We start from the raw sequence: 15,193 nt of genomic DNA, 5'->3' as shown, positions 1-15,193 counted from the left end.
TATACTGTCCCATTTTAGATAATTGTAAAAATTAAAAAAAGATCCGAATGACTCAATTTCGGGTCTGAATAAAATAACGACATGATCAAATGCTCAATTTGTTCTTAAAAATGTTAATATAGATTACACACATATTTTTATTCATCGATTGAGTAATATATGTCCGTTTTAAAAAATTTGAATTGTAACATATGCAGAAAAAAAAAACTAAAATTTACTAACTATTTATATATTTTATAATAATTTAAAATAATATAAATATAAGATCAAATAAAAGTGAAATAAGAATCATATATTTATGTTTAAATTAGGTAGAGAGGTTTTAGGAAATTAGTGCAAATTTGTTATATTAGCATTAAATCATCATATTTGATTTCTTTATCTATAAAAATCGTGTAGAATATACCATAAATAAAGCGTTTAAATATAGTAATTAGTTGAGAAAGTATATATATTTTAGATTTTATTAATTATTTTCGTTTTTTAATTTTGCCAAAATTTAAGGAGATCCGATTGAAGATTTCTGGGTCAAAATTAAACAAATTTGACCTGATTTGGGTACCCAAAAACTGCTGCAAAAATGTATAGTAGATATGCATAATATTTTCATTTTTTATTTTTTTATTTTATTATTAATCTTTATGTTTTAGAGATGTATCGCTCTTTTTTTCTTTCTATGTGATTTACAAACTCTGTTTCATGTTCTTCATTTAATTTTGAAATAAAACTAGACGACAAAAAAAATAAAAATAGGATTACATAAAAATGATATATGTAGAGAAAAAAAGATCGACATAGAATTAATTACCGCATGTTACCTGTATTAGTAGTAATAATATTATATGTTGCAAAGTCAACACAACTTTACATCTGAAGAACGATCATTGACCGATCGGGGCCATTGGAAAAAGACAGTTTCATAAATCTCGATAGTATCAATAGTAGTAGTATATTTGTGGTTGTAACCACTAAATCTGTTTGCTGCCATCACGTGCCTTTCTATATGCTTTAATTCTTTTTGAATGTTTTTCTTTTCACATTTTAGTTAGTAGTATGTTTTTGTTCTGGCCAGCATATATTATTTTATTTTGTATTAAAAGTTGACAGTGATCACTACTGAAACATTACTTTCTGGAAAATCTCTCTATTAGTATAGACGAGACATAAATTGCTTGGGCTAATTATAGTTTATGGTACAAAGCAATCTTAATAATCGTAATGGACCGTGAGTGAGGCTGGCTCAGAAATGGGCCTAAAGGTTAAAACAGGCCATATCACTTTGACCTATAGACGACGCTTCTTCCACTGGTCGTAACGATCAAACCCTAAACCGTTAAACCCTTTTTGATTTCGCTCAAACCAATGGAAGAAGCGTCGTCGGAGATGGAAGTGGAGGTGCAAAATCGCCAGCTTTCGGATTCTTCTTCAGCTCAAAACGTTGGGCTCAAGAACTCTATTCAGACCAACTTCGGCTCTGACTACGTCTTCCAGATTGTCCCAAAGTAAGGTTTCTGTTCTCTCTCTTTTCGATTACCGTACAAAATTATTAGGCTTCTGAGAGAGAACCCTTTTTTGACAGAATCGATTGGACAGCAATTGCGGTTTCGTTATCCACCAACACCGTCAAGCTTTACTCTCCGGTGACTGGTCAATACTACGGCGAATGTAAAGGCCACTCCGATACCGTCAATCAGATTGCGTTTTCCTCCGACTCAGCGGCCTCTCCTCACGTTCTGCACTCTTGTTCCTCCGATGGCACCATTAGATCTTGGGACACGCGAAGTTTCCAACAGGTGACTTTTCTTTTTTTCCGTCTTAAAAAATGTGATTCCTTTTTCGGATCTCATTGAATTTCAAGTTGATCATGGGTGGGTGTTTCAGGTTTCATGTATTGTTGCTGGGGATGATCAGGAGGTTTTCAGCTTCTCCTATGGAGGTGCTGCAGATCATCTTTTGGCTGGTGGATGCAAAGAGCAGGTTTGGCATCTCAATGCTGTGGAATCGTGTATTTTATCTCTAAATGTTTTTAAAGGAGTACACTTTGAGAAAAAAAAAGGCCAGTTTTGAGCATTTTCTATGTTTCAGCTTGTCACAATCTGAAGCAATGGTGCAGGTTCTTCTGTGGGACTGGAGAAACTCAAAGCAAGTTGCTTGTTTAGAGGAATCCCACATGGACGACGTCACTCAGGTGTGTTTTGCTCTCTGATTGTTTCTGCTCAAGTTGGAACTGTAGTCCTTTGTATCTCTAGAGTCGAAATAGTTTGTTGTTAGTTTGTTGTTACTTAAATAGAGTTCAACTCTGTTGTGTGGGTGTTCTAAATTACAGGTACACTTTGTTCCTAACAACCCCAACAAGCTTCTTTCAGCTTCCGTGGATGGATTGATATGTCTATTTAACACTGAAGGTGATATCAATGACGATGACCATCTGGAATCTGTAAGTTTTAGATTTAAGGTATCAGCCTTCTTTCGCTGCATCGAGATAGTAGATGAGATTACTGAACCATTTTTGCCTTGACCGTTCTTTAGGTGATCAATGTGGGAACTTCAATTGGCAAAATAGGTTTCCTCGGAGATTGCTATAAAAAGCTCTGGTGTCTCACTCATATAGAAACTCTAAGGTACTACTCTTTCACGCCCTCCTCTCCAACTGTAGTCTGTTAATTGTGCTGTCTCTAATTTCTTTACTCCTTTCTAGCATTTGGAACTGGCAAGATGGAAGCTGTGAAGTCAACCTAGAGAAAGCTCGGGAACTCGCATCTGATAGTTGGGCTCAGGATAATGTAACAATCTCATTCTTTCCCTTCTAGTGAAACATTAACACTAACGCGAAACCTTCTGGTTATTAAAAGAGACATCCCATTTACTCTTTTGCAGGTTGATTATTTTGTTGATTGCCATTGTCCAGGAGGGGAAGATTTATGGGTTATTGGTGGAACCTGCGCAGGAACCATTGGTTATTTTCCGGTGAACTATAGACAGCCTGGATCAATCGGTACCGCTGGAGCTATCCTTGGTGGAGGTCACGTAGATGTAGTAAGGAGTGTTCTGCAGATGCCATGTGAGTATGGAGGAGCTGCAGGGTTATTTGGATGGACTGGCGGTGAAGATGGGCGGCTATGTTGCTGGAATTCCGATGAGAATTCTACAGAGAATAACCGGTCTTGGACTTCAAGTGAGTTGGTTGTTAAGCCGCCAAGGAACCGCAAGAAAAACAGACACTCTCCTTACTAGTAAACGAATACTACTTTTTGGGTCTCGTGTCTTTTATAAAAAGTTGAGACTGAAGAGGACAGTTTCTTTATGTCTCTTGTTTTTAAAAGGCAAAGTTGTTATAATGAAATATTGAAGAAAGATTGAATCTTGAAATAGCAAATTGCAGAAAGGAAAGAAAAACAGAGTACATGTAATGCTCCAAAGAAGAAGGAATCTTTGGCTTCTTAGTCAGATCGACACTGATCTTGTTCCAAAATATCAGAGATCTTCTCAATAGGAATCATGGGTAGATACTCTGCCCCAAAGTAGTCTCTGTCGCCAACGTAACGAACCGCATCATTGTACTTCTCTGACCAGTAAAATGCCGTGGGGATCACTAAATGCGCAACTTCAGGGAACAAGGGCACTTGATTCAGTAAACGCCATAGCGTCGCTGCGTAATACTCTGCCACAGGCTCGTACTTGTCCCGGACGCTCCTCGCAATGCTCTTGGTGGTGTCCACAACGCCGGCGCGTTGCACCTCTGTGGCCACCGTGAGTGCTTGGCTAGAAGCTTGCTTCACCAGCGAAGGAACGTATGTCTCAACATCGAAGAACACATCGTCCACCTGAAAACCAAGCAAATCATTTGCCTCTCACTTATCATCATCATCCATTGAAAAAGAGGAGACATTCAAATTAAGAATCGCATTGATTGTTTTACCTTACGATCGACGAAGAGGAGAAGCTTGAAAGGAACGTCGTGGAATTTGTCGTATAATGGAGCAAGCACGGTTCGAACGGAATCTTCGATGTTTTCGACGCCGAGTTGGAGGGGACCAGCGTTGTCTTTAGCCAACTCGTAGAGCGTGGAGAAACAGGCGGCGAAGTAAACCGCCGCGACTTGGATGAATTCCAAGTGCTTGAGCTTCATCTCATCGTCGTCTTCCACCACTAACGAAGGCGAGGGCGAAGAAGATGGTGGCACTGGAGTAACCTCCGGTGGCTGTGATTGCTCTTCTTCGACTACTATCTCATCTTCTTCAGCCATTGTCAAAAACTTGGAGCCGTTGCAGACGAACGAACCTCTCTGTCTTTAAAAAGACTTATGTCACCGGACCACGTGGCATGTTGCTGACATGCTCTTTTTTTTGGCTTTAAGCGAAAGGGATTGGATTGTTAGAGACGAGTGACCGCTAGGACAGCTGTCCTTTTGACAGGTGTCTCACTACTAGTGGACCGTTTTTAACACGTGTCGGGGTATGGCTCGAGACTGTTACACGATAGGCACGGCCACTCCGTCGGCACGAGTGTCGAGGCTAAATCAAAAAGCACAAGGACCTAAATGAATAGCCCAATAAACTTTAGTTAATTGAATAGCCCAATAAACAGTTTCAACGGCGCAACCCAAAACTGACTAGAGTAGTTGGCTTTACCGTTTGAATTGGTTCCGTTTTGGAGACATATAAAAGCGACCCGCTTTTAAGAATCTCACTGTTTGATTTCAGCATAAACACTGAAATAAATAACCAACGCTTAAAACTTGTATGTATAGATGCAGAGATTTTTTTTTTTTTTTTTTTTTTGGGATTTACCCGAAGTTTCCTTTCCCCCAAGCGATAAAGTCGACATTGTTTCAGATCTAGATCGGTGTGGTGGTTTCCGGTTGAATCCGGCGGTTGGTGTGCCTCTGGTGCCGCCGTCGGATTCCTCTTCGTGTCGTTAGCTTTTCTTTCCTTTGCGGCATAGTTTGCGGCTCAACGGATGGTTCAATCGTGCTATGGAGGGTTTGTGGTTGTGGTCTCTCAGATCTGAGGTTTTCGGTCGGTCCTGGTCGGCTATGGAGTCGGATTTGACGCGTCGGTGTGCTTAGGTGTTTAAGAGGAGTTGTAGGCTTATGTCGTGGCCTGTGTTCTGATTTTCCTTTGGTGGTCAGACGCTTAGGTTGTGTTTGGTGAGCCTGCTCCTGTTTCTGCGGCTTGGTTCTCTTTGGAGCGAGCGGATCTGCGACGTGGTTTCTTCGGTCTCTTTTTTCGGTTTGTTTCCACATCTGCTTTGCCTTTTTGCTCCATGGTCGTTGATTGAAGTTGCTTTGTCTGTTTGAGGCCGTTAGTGTAGGTTTTCGTTGGTGTTTGTTAGGCCTTATCGATTGCAAATGTCTTATAAAGTTTTAGCATTTGTGGTGTTGGGGTCGTCTGCTTCCCTTGTTTGGGCTATTGTCTCCCTCTTTTGGGCTTATGCTTCTCCTCCTCGACTAATTTACTCGATGTTAGTTTGGGGTTGAGCTCTTTGGTATTATTCCGTAGTATTAAGCTTTGGTTGGCTTCAATACTTGTTAGTTGTGGCGTTGAAAGGTCTTGCGGTTCTCGATTATCTTACGGTTCATCCGGGAGACCCGTGACAAGGCATTATTTGAGAAAGATGTATCATTTTCGGAGAAGGCCAAGTTCCACTATCATGTTATTGCTTTAAGTGTTGAAACCCGTCTTCATAGTTTGTTGTGCGAAAAGTTCTTTTGGTGAGCTTCGAAAGCTTAGTTAGTCTTGAGATAAGATTAGTTTGGTTTTTGCAATGTATTATCAAAATCTCCCTTCCTCTTCGTAGGTTATGGGTCGAGTATTGTGTCTCTTTATAGTTTATTCTCTTCTTTCTCATGTATTGTAACCTTTCCGAATCTAATACCAATATCATTCAGTGAAAAAAAAAAAAAAGATGCAGAGATATCACATTATTTCTCAAGTATATCATGTTCATGTCTATTACTCTACAATGAGTAGACCATTGGATGGCAATGACATCTTTATGTATATATCACAAAAACGAAAGAAAACACTCATATGACTCTACAAACATGGTGGCGTTTACAGATCTCACGCGACTGCAAGCTTTACATTAACAGCGGCTACAAACGCAGCCCAAGCCAAACACGGCTTTACCAGATTACCAGCGACCGGACTTATCTCACTAAAGGCCTTGTAACATCCGAACAACGCAGCTGATTGACCCAACCACAGCGCAAGCCCGGCTATTCCCGACCCGGCCCGGAACGTAACCGGATCCCAAACCAAACAGAGCATAAACTGAGCCAAGTAAAGATACAGAGCATTGGGCTTCTTGTGGAAGCCACCGTCGACCCATACAAGCCACGCAGCCAATCCCATCAGACCGCTCGACGCGAGACACGTGGTGTGTAGGAGCCACAGAGGTGGGATCCACGACGACGACCGAGCTCGATTTCCGTAGCCGTCGCTTGTGCCGAGGAAATACGTGGCGAAGAGCGTCACGAGCACAGGAGCCGCAACCGCTATAGTCAGAGATTTCAGACCGCGCTTCGCCATGGCCCTCTTTTGATCGCGTTTTCCTTTGTTGTCGTCAGCGTTTTTCCTCTCTGTCTCAGCCATAGCCGTTGTTGCAGCGTCTCTGTCGTCTCCGCCACGGTATCTGATGTCCTGAGAATCCATTACAAAAGTCCGAAACAGGAACGAAGAAACAAGATTATTGAAATTTGAGATGGAGAAGAAGTTGAAGAAGCAGCTTGGTCAGAAGAGTATAATCAGGAGATGATGATATTAATAGAGAAGAAGAAGCAAAGAGGCCAAGGCTCTGGTGGTGGAGAGACACGTGGCCAGTGATGTGTACACGTGGAATGTTAAATAATTGTTTTGTTTTTGGATATTAATCGACCGACTTAGTGAAAAAGAGTGGACACGTGCTTACTAATATGCTCATGTCTGACGCATACACATTTTTTGGACGATTACGATGCTTAACTATTTATTGGGCTTTACACCGACTAAGACAATAAGCCCATTAGGCACATTTAATTTGGGCTAATAATAATATGAAAGTAGTAGTCTGTTTCACTGGTGCGATTAGCTCTGTTTTCATGGCGGGCGCCTCATCACCGGCGAGTTTGAGAGCTTCTCGTAACCGTCAGCTCGGGAAGGAGACGATTCTTCCCGATCTATTGAAAAACCCTAAACTTCCATTCGCATTCGCTCTAATTCTTGCTGATGCAATCCTCGTCGGACTTATTATCGCCTATGTTCCATGTGAGATCTGATTTCCTCCATTTTTTGCTTCCGAAATGTGCATTGGACATGGGCTTTAACCTAATTTCTTCATTTGCTTTAAACAGACACGAAGATCGATTGGGATGCTTACATGTCACAGGTTCGTGTCAATGGTCAACTGTGGTTTCTTCAAAGTAGTAGTCGTCGTCTTTTAAGTGAAAGTTTTGGTATTGGGGCAGGTTAGTGGGTTTCTAGGGGGAGAGAGAGACTATGGGAACTTGAAAGGCGATACAGGGCCATTGGTTTATCCAGCGGGTTTCCTCTATCTTTACTCTGCAGTGCAGAACTTAACTGGTGGGCAAGTCTACCCTGCTCAGGTACTTGGACTTACCTCTCTTTGGATTAGCTGCGGAATTTGATTCATCCATCACTTCATTTTTCTCAATTTTAGTCTCTCACATGTTGCAGATTCTTTTTGGTGTTCTCTACATTGTCAATCTGGGGATCGTCTTGTTCATCTATGTCAAGACTGATGTGGTACTAATGAAGCCTTGTTTCTTATCTCTTTTCTTCAAGTACTAGTGGACGTCTTCCCTGAGACTATCCTTGTCCCATTTACGATGTTAATGAAAGAATTTTTGGTTTTGACTTGTCCATTTGTAATGGGAGTGCTTTTACTCTTCTTGTATCCTTACCTATTTCAGGTGCCATGGTGGGCGCTATGTCTACTATGTCTATCCAAGAGGATACATTCAATCTTTGTTCTCCGTCTCTTTAATGATTGTTTTGCCATGACTCTCCTACATTCATCAATGGCCCTCTTTCTCTATCGTAAATGGCATCTAGGGATGCTTGTTTTTAGGTAAGGTTGCTGCTTTTGCTTCTCTATTCTTGAGATTGACTAGTCTGCTTACCCTTCTTTTTTATTCAGTGGAGCTGTTTCTATAAAGATGAATGTACTTTTGTATGCTCCACCTTTGTTACTTCTGCTGCTAAAGGTATATATGTTCGAGGAAGAGAATTAGTTTATGAGTTTTGTTTATTATTCTTTTTGCATTGTTTCTTCATATGTGAAGTTTTACTATTCACAGGCCATGAATATAATTGGAGTGGTATCTGCTTTGGCTGGTGCAGCTCTTGTTCAGGTTTCACTTTATCTCTTATAAGTCCCGTTATACACCAATTTTTCCGCGTAGCATTGTTTCTCCATGAAATTTTGGAAACTTGTTAACTGTTTCTTCAATGTAAATAGGTGAGTTGCAGTATCCAGCGAATTATAGTTTTGATTATGGAAGCAGTACCATTCAGCTGGTCAATGAATGATTATACAGATACTCGTGGGATTGCCCTTTCTGATGACATATCCGGTTTCATACATAGCAAACGCCTTTGATCTTGGACGTGTTTTCATTCACTTCTGGTATTGTTCACTCCTCTCCCGCTAAATCTAATAAACATGTTGATGGGATCTAAAAATATCTTTTGACCTCTAACTCTAGTGTGAGCTCTCAACAGGTCTGTTAACTTCAAATTTGTTCCAGAACGAGTTTTTGTATCCAAAGAATTTGCAGTATGCTTGCTCATTGCTCACCTTTGTCTCCTTGCGGCGTTTGCAAATTATAAATGGTGCAAGTAAGTACAATCACAGAGTTAGTTCTCATAAGACAGCTGCAATTTGAAAGCAGTTGCAGTTTTGTACTGCCACTACAGTCCATATCTTGTGTGTTTAGCATCAGTTTTAATGAATATGTTGGTTTTCGTAGGCATGAAGGTGGGATTATAGGCTTCATGCGTTCTAGGCATTTCTTCTTGATGCTTCCGTCTTCACTCTCGATCAGTGATGTCTCAGCCTCACGGATTCTTACGAAAGAACGTAAGCTTTTACTGTCAATTTAGCTTATATTTGTCTGTGCCCACACTTACAGGCATTTCATTTGATTCGCAGATATCGTCACGACCATGTTTGTTGGGAATTTCATCGGCATTGTATGTGCTCGCTCTCTGCACTACCAGTTCTACTCATGGTAACCAAAAAAACCCGGGTATTTCTTAATTTTCTCGTACATTCTTGGCCTCAAAACCAATACTCATATCATATGATCATAACAGGTACTTCTATTCACTACCTTATCTGCTATGGAGAACACCGTTTCCCACTTGGCTGCGGTAAATAATTTTCTGCATTTCTTACCCGTAACGACACTATAAAACTCCAAAACCTAACCCGTCTTCTTGTTTTTGTTTTGACTGAAAAAGCTTGATCTTGTTCCTCGGCATCGAGCTCTGTTGGAACGTGTATCCATCAACACCAGCCTCCTCGGGTTTGCTATTGTGCCTACACTTTATCATTCTAGTCGGTCTCTGGTTAGCTCCTTCAGACGATCCTTACCAGCTCAAAGAAGACCCTAAATCCCAAATACACAAAAAGCATAAGTGAACCTTTTGATGTTCTTTTTTTTTCTTCTTGTTTCCAAAACTTAGAGATAAGCTATAAAATTAACTGTTAACTTTAATGTATGAGTTTTGTAATCATGGTGATTTATAAATTGTTTTCTTTTTTTTGGGCAACTAAATTATAACAATTATTTTAGGACGAAATGTATAAGAATTAGACATAAGGAATTTGTTTTCAACGGCATTGGGAATCTTACTGTACTAAAAGAAAGAAGAAAAGAAAAGATGAGAATTTTAAAGTTCGTAGTTTATAATAGTTATGCTATGAAACTGGGTTCTTAGCTTTTCCTTGATTTGACTTGGTGTAGAATATGTGCCTTCTTGCGTAATAACCTGTCCTTGCAAGTGCAAATTCTTCCTCAACAGATATGCTAACTTATGTCTTAAGTAGACTTTTTACTGTTCTGTCTTTATTCTTTTAGTAACTTCATTGGCATTGAACTTGATCATGTAGCATAGAAGCTAGCTACTCTATGATCATTGGTCAAGGCAAGTCATAAACAATATGGGAGTGGACTGGATCAAGCTGAATCTAGAGGAAGCGAATTAAAACCGGCCATAGAAAGATGTCCACAGCTCACTAAGGACTTGAGGTCATTCTGGTACACCCTTCATGATTCATGTTGTCTAATAAAACCACGAAGCTATAAAAAAATTTTAGCAAGAAATTTCTATTGCCCCCTTCATGATTCTTGTTATACATTTACTGATGACCAAGAATAATTACTATTGTCCATCTTCACTTTGCCATCAACACTTGTTTGTTTGTTGAAAATAGTACCTTTCGTTGTCAAACTGTTATTTGTGATCATATTTGAATGATCATCTGTGATTAAATCTTTTATTAAAAAAACACATCATTTTTGATACAAAACTGTTTCCTTAACCTCCACAGTGACTAGGAAAAGAGACTTGTGGTTTTCTTTATAGTTCTTGGTTTATTAGTCACTGTCTGTCCTCGTGTTCTGTTGATAATTGCCTAAAGAAGGTAAACAAAGAGTTTTTCAGTTGTAGTTAAATTTATGGTCTCGTGATATATTGGTAGAGAAGTGTCTCTGTTAACACATTGATTGGTGCTGGCAAATGAAAGCTTGACGCCCAAAATAGGAAGACATGAGCTTATTTTCATAGGCCTTTGCTTCACCTTGTCTATCTATTTTTATTGCTTTTACTTATTTTTGCTCCTTACCCATGAGTCATCTTTATTTCCTTTTCTTTCTCTTAATAAATAAGATAAGACTCGGTGGTTACATAGTCTTGATACATATGGCATACAGTGTTCTGCATCCATTGAATCTAAAGTTGTGTTTGTTTTTTTTTTTCTTTCATGAGAAGATAAAGGAAATGTTTACTCATGAAAATGTTAATAGTCAGCTTTCAGACTTGCCTTACATAGAAAACTTCTTCTTACAGCTTGTCTGTTGCTTTCTTGTTGAGTGTGAATTCCATTAACACGGAAATGCCAAGAAAAGTGAAGTTCTTAACCTTTCTACAACTTGCACAGAAAGAATAAATATGTCACTGAAATAGTCGAAAGTCTGATTGTGACACTAGAACAGCCATGTAGTTTCGTGTAACAACTTCTCTTTTTCACCTTAATTAAAACATTGGTTCACATTTTAAAACCCACATAGGTTTAATTGATGCTGTGCTGTTAAAACTCAGCTTTAAACAGGGAAATCTGGAGAGGGAACAAGATCTAGCTTGTGGATAAGACTACGAACCAATAGTATCTGAGTTTAAAGACTGTTAGATCTCTTTTGTTTTGTTATGGGAATGGTGAGAAGTGAATCACCATGCATGGAAAAGGGTCAATAGTGCGATACATTATATGCCAAACCGAGTCACCAAAATAACAGAGAGAAGCAAGTTTAGCTTTTTGTTTGTCACTAAACCCTTTCTGCATATGGAAAAAGAATCCACCCCCAACAGCCTCCACAATGTCTTGTTAGAGTTGTTCCTCTTGAGGGACAGAGCAGCGTCAGCAATTGTTTAGCTAGTGGTGGACTTTCGCCAATTATCAGATGCGGCGAGCACCAAACGCATCATGTTTTAAAGCTTGATGATCATGACAGTGGTTGATCACCAAAAGATGTGGCCCCCTTTTTTGATAAAAAATGGATGGTTGTGATTGCTTCCCTGATTCTCATGCTGAACAAAGTCTCTTCATTTTACTGAGAACATGTTAATGACTCTTTGGTAGCTGTAACATGACTCAGGCTATTGTAGACATATCGTATTCATAGCCATTATATAAGGTTCTGCTATGCGGCAGAAAGTCAAGTTTAAAGTAAAAAAGTAGAGAGAAGAAGCTGCTATGTGTTTGCGCAATATTATTTTGTTAGTGTCTTTAAGTAGATGATTTTCTTATACGTATTGTCCTTCCTTGAAACTGAGAGCTTGCATAATTGATGATATCAGCACTGATCTTTTTTTTTTCCCTTTAACTGATATGTTGCAAGGACAAAGTTAATATCCATTTCTGGGTATGTAAATATGGCTAAACCCACTATAAAATACACCTCCTTCCTTTGAGTCCTGAGGCATTCATTACCTCTCCTCCTCTTCTTCTTCTTCTTCTTCTTCTTTTTATTCTTTTGTCTTTGGTTAAAGCTAAAAAATGGATGTAATGAAGCTTGATTACAACTACAAAGGTGGCAATGCATTAACAGAGCTCGAGAGGATCACCTCGAAAGCTGCTGAAGTTCAAGATAACATTTTATGTGGGATCTTAGAAAGAAACAAGGACACAGAGTACTTGAGTAAGTACATGAAAGGCTCTAAAGACGTTGTGGAGTTTAAACGATCTGTGCCAATCATCACATACAAAGATATCTATCCGTACATTCAGAGAATTGCTAATGGAGAAGACTCTTCTCTCATTACTGGCCATCCTATTACTGAAATATTATGCAGGTCAGTTTCTGTTTCTGTCTATAACTTTTTTTAGTCGCTACATCTCTCTCTGTGTTATCTTTTAGCTAATGAAAATTAACTGTTTTCTTGCATTTTTCAGCTCTGGGACTTCTGCTGGAGAGCCAAAGCTAATGCCAACCATTTCTGAAGATCTTGATCGCCGAACTTTTCTCTACAATCTTATCATTCCAATCGTGAACAAGTCAGTGAATTCCTCCTTTTAATAATTATCCTGTCATCTTCTATGATCTCCTTTAACATCCTCCTGGATGTAGTTTAAAAGCTTAAGGGCAAGCTCTACTTTCTGAAATCTTTAAAGTGAAAATGGAAATATTTACTCAATAGGTGACCATCATGTCCTTAAAAAAAAGAAGTGGCTGGTCTCAAAAGAACCACTAGGACTGTTCCTGTAGTTGTAGGATAATGGATATGTCTCAAAAGCCAATCTCTATGGAAGTGGAAGGAAATCACATCAAATTCTTCAATGTTATCCATTAATATTGAAAGAACAAAAATGCTTACCACAGTGTGAATATGGTTTCATAATCATTGTACCACTAACATATGGGATCTAGATACATATGTATATAATAAACACTCATAAGAGGTACTTGCCGTGGTACCAATAAAATCATCACAATGGGTTTCTCACTCAAGGAAGAAAAAGAAGTTTTTGTATTTTTTAGGGGGCAATTAGTGGTATCATGTCATGTACTATAAAGTTTGCTTCCATCATCTTTTATCCACACGCCAATTTTGATGTCCCCACCAAAGATTCTCTGAGAATTTTGAACAGCACTCACTAAACCTCAAGAATCTTTCATATCCATTGAGGTTACCTTTTTTACCATCTTCTTCTTGCTCTGTTTTTTAACTTTTTTTACAACAGGTACATACCAGGACTTGACAAAGGCAAAGCAATGTACCTGAATTTCGTAAAGGCTGAAACATCAACTCCTTGTGGTCTACCAATCAGAGCTGTCCTCACTAGTTACTATAAGAGCAAGCATTTCCAGTGCAGACCTTATGATCCATTCAACGACTTAACCAGTCCTATCCAAACCATCCTTTGTGAAGACAGCAACCAAAGCATGTACTGTCAGTTACTAGCCGGTCTGATTCACCGCCACAAAGTGATGCGTTTAGGAGCTGTCTTTGCTTCAGCGTTTCTCCGTGCAATCTCTTACCTCGAGAAGAAATGGAGTCAGCTCTGTGAAGACATCCGCACCGGTCGTCTCAACCCCATGATCACCGATCCAGGGTGCCAAATCGCAATGTCTTGTCTTCTGACGTCGCCCGATCCAGAGTTAGCTAGCGAGATCGAAGAGATCTGTAGTCGGTCGTCGTGGAAAGGGATTCTGTGTCATCTCTGGCCTAGAGCAAAGTTCATCGAAGCAGTAGTGACGGGCTCAATGGCTCAATACATACCAGCACTTGAGTTCTTTGGCCAAGGGAAGATTCCATTGGTTTGTCCAATGTATGCCTCCTCTGAGACTTACTTTGGAGTCAACGTGGAACCACTCTCCAAACCATCCGACGTAGTTTTCACTCTTTTGCCTAACATGTGCTACTTCGAGTTTATCCCTCTCGGGAAAAACGGGGCACTCTCTTTTGATCTAGACGATGATGAACAAGTCCCGTGTGATAAAGTCGTTGATTTGGTCAATGTCAAACTCGGTCGCTACTATGAACTGGTCGTCACAACTTTCGCAGGTAAAGAAACGTTGTTTGTGTGTTTAGTTAGTGTTTTGGATTTGTTGATGATTGATTCATATGCTCAAACAGGATTGTACCGATACAGAATCGGCGACGTTCTTCAAGTGGCGGGTTTCTACAACGAAGCACCACAGTTCCGGTTCATCTGCCGGAGAAACGTAGTTCTAAGCATCGACTTAGACAAAACCAACGAAGAAGATCTGCACAGGAGCATAACGTTAGCCAAGAAGAAGCTTGGAAGCAACGCATTCCTGGCGGAGTACACGAGCTACGCGGACACGTCATCAGTGCCAGGCCACTACGTGCTATTCTGGGAGATCCAAGGTCATCTGGAGCCGAAGCTGATGGAAGGGTGTTGCGTTGCGGTCGAGGAAGAGCTGGATTACATATACAGACAATGCAGGACGAAAGAGAGATCGATAGGGGCGTTAGAGATCAGAGTGGTGAAACCAGGAACGTTCGAGAAACTGATGGATCTGATTATAAGCCAGGGAGGGTCGTTTAATCAGTATAAAACGCCCAGATGTGTTAAGTCCAACAGTGCAACGTTCAAGCTCTTGAACGGACACGTAACGGCTTCTTTCTTTAGCCCTCGTGACCCGACTTGGGTCGCGTGATCCTCAAGACTTTTATAAGAAAGAGCTTTAATCATTACTCTGTGACTGTAATAACCATCCGATCGGATTCGCTGTTTTAAGTAATTTTATCGACTTACAACGACAGTCGTTGCTTCACCGTCACCACTTGCTCCACTCTGTTTCTCCTTCTTCCTTCGCCGTTTTATAACTCCGGCGCAGGTTTTCTCTGGTTCCAATATCCATCAAATCCTCCTCGCGCCATTGTATTTCAAGTTGCTCTGCTTCTTACTATCATCAATCAGGTAATTGAAATAATCTTTA

At 40.0% G+C, this 15,193-nt stretch overlaps 5 protein-coding genes across 6 annotated transcripts; 3 read left to right on the top strand and 2 right to left on the bottom strand.

Moving 5' to 3' along the window:
- The first annotated feature begins 1,308 nt into the window (after positions 1 to 1,308).
- On the top strand, positions 1,309 to 3,354 carry LOC9316391 (WD repeat-containing protein 89 homolog). Its single transcript, XM_002882086.2, has 8 exons — positions 1,309 to 1,502; positions 1,580 to 1,793; positions 1,882 to 1,977; positions 2,114 to 2,188; positions 2,327 to 2,437; positions 2,530 to 2,621; positions 2,699 to 2,783; positions 2,878 to 3,354. Exons 1-8 carry the CDS (start codon positions 1,363 to 1,365, stop codon positions 3,232 to 3,234), a joined length of 1,170 nt encoding a protein of 389 aa, XP_002882132.1. The 5' UTR covers positions 1,309 to 1,362; the 3' UTR covers positions 3,235 to 3,354.
- On the bottom strand, positions 3,315 to 4,511 carry LOC9316390 (REF/SRPP-like protein At2g47780). Its single transcript, XM_002880277.2, has 2 exons — positions 3,920 to 4,511; positions 3,315 to 3,824 (listed from the first exon to the last, which is right to left on the bottom strand). The coding sequence occupies exons 1-2, from the start codon at positions 4,244 to 4,246 to the stop codon at positions 3,441 to 3,443; spliced, it is 711 nt and encodes a 236-aa protein (XP_002880323.1). The 5' UTR covers positions 4,247 to 4,511; the 3' UTR covers positions 3,315 to 3,440.
- A 1,386-nt stretch (positions 4,512 to 5,897) lies between these two features.
- Positions 5,898 to 6,902, bottom strand: LOC9318198 (translocator protein homolog). The gene has a single exon (XM_021027495.1). It carries the CDS (start codon positions 6,654 to 6,656, stop codon positions 6,066 to 6,068), a length of 591 nt encoding a protein of 196 aa, XP_020883154.1. The 5' UTR covers positions 6,657 to 6,902; the 3' UTR covers positions 5,898 to 6,065.
- Positions 6,903 to 7,032: 130 nt separating this feature from the next.
- On the top strand, positions 7,033 to 9,776 carry LOC9318197 (dol-P-Man:Man(5)GlcNAc(2)-PP-Dol alpha-1,3-mannosyltransferase). 2 transcript variants are annotated; one of them, XM_002882085.2, is made up of 13 exons: positions 7,033 to 7,247; positions 7,334 to 7,368; positions 7,448 to 7,585; positions 7,677 to 7,745; positions 7,913 to 8,070; positions 8,140 to 8,206; positions 8,300 to 8,353; positions 8,540 to 8,628; positions 8,724 to 8,840; positions 8,972 to 9,081; positions 9,154 to 9,232; positions 9,318 to 9,374; positions 9,465 to 9,776. In XM_002882085.2, exons 1-13 carry the CDS (start codon positions 7,037 to 7,039, stop codon positions 9,643 to 9,645), a joined length of 1,365 nt encoding a protein of 454 aa, XP_002882131.2. In that variant the 5' UTR covers positions 7,033 to 7,036; the 3' UTR covers positions 9,646 to 9,776. The 2 variants fall into 2 exon arrangements, with proteins under 2 accessions (XP_002882131.2, XP_020883153.1); XM_021027494.1 differs by having other exon boundaries at positions 7,190 to 7,247; positions 7,453 to 7,585.
- Positions 9,777 to 11,613: 1,837 nt separating this feature from the next.
- LOC9316389 (putative indole-3-acetic acid-amido synthetase GH3.9) lies at positions 11,614 to 15,034 on the top strand. The gene is made up of 4 exons (XM_021028195.1): positions 11,614 to 12,578; positions 12,679 to 12,780; positions 13,468 to 14,291; positions 14,364 to 15,034. The coding sequence occupies exons 1-4, from the start codon at positions 12,283 to 12,285 to the stop codon at positions 14,909 to 14,911; spliced, it is 1,770 nt and encodes a 589-aa protein (XP_020883854.1). The 5' UTR covers positions 11,614 to 12,282; the 3' UTR covers positions 14,912 to 15,034.
- Positions 15,035 to 15,193: the final 159 nt, after the last annotated feature.

This window comes from Arabidopsis lyrata (assembly GCF_000004255.2).
Source record: "Arabidopsis lyrata subsp. lyrata unplaced genomic scaffold ARALYscaffold_4, whole genome shotgun sequence".
NCBI classification, from domain to species: domain Eukaryota; kingdom Viridiplantae; phylum Streptophyta; class Magnoliopsida; order Brassicales; family Brassicaceae; genus Arabidopsis; species Arabidopsis lyrata.
Note: the sequence above shows the minus strand (reverse complement) of the source record. Positions and strands in the feature narration are given on the sequence as shown.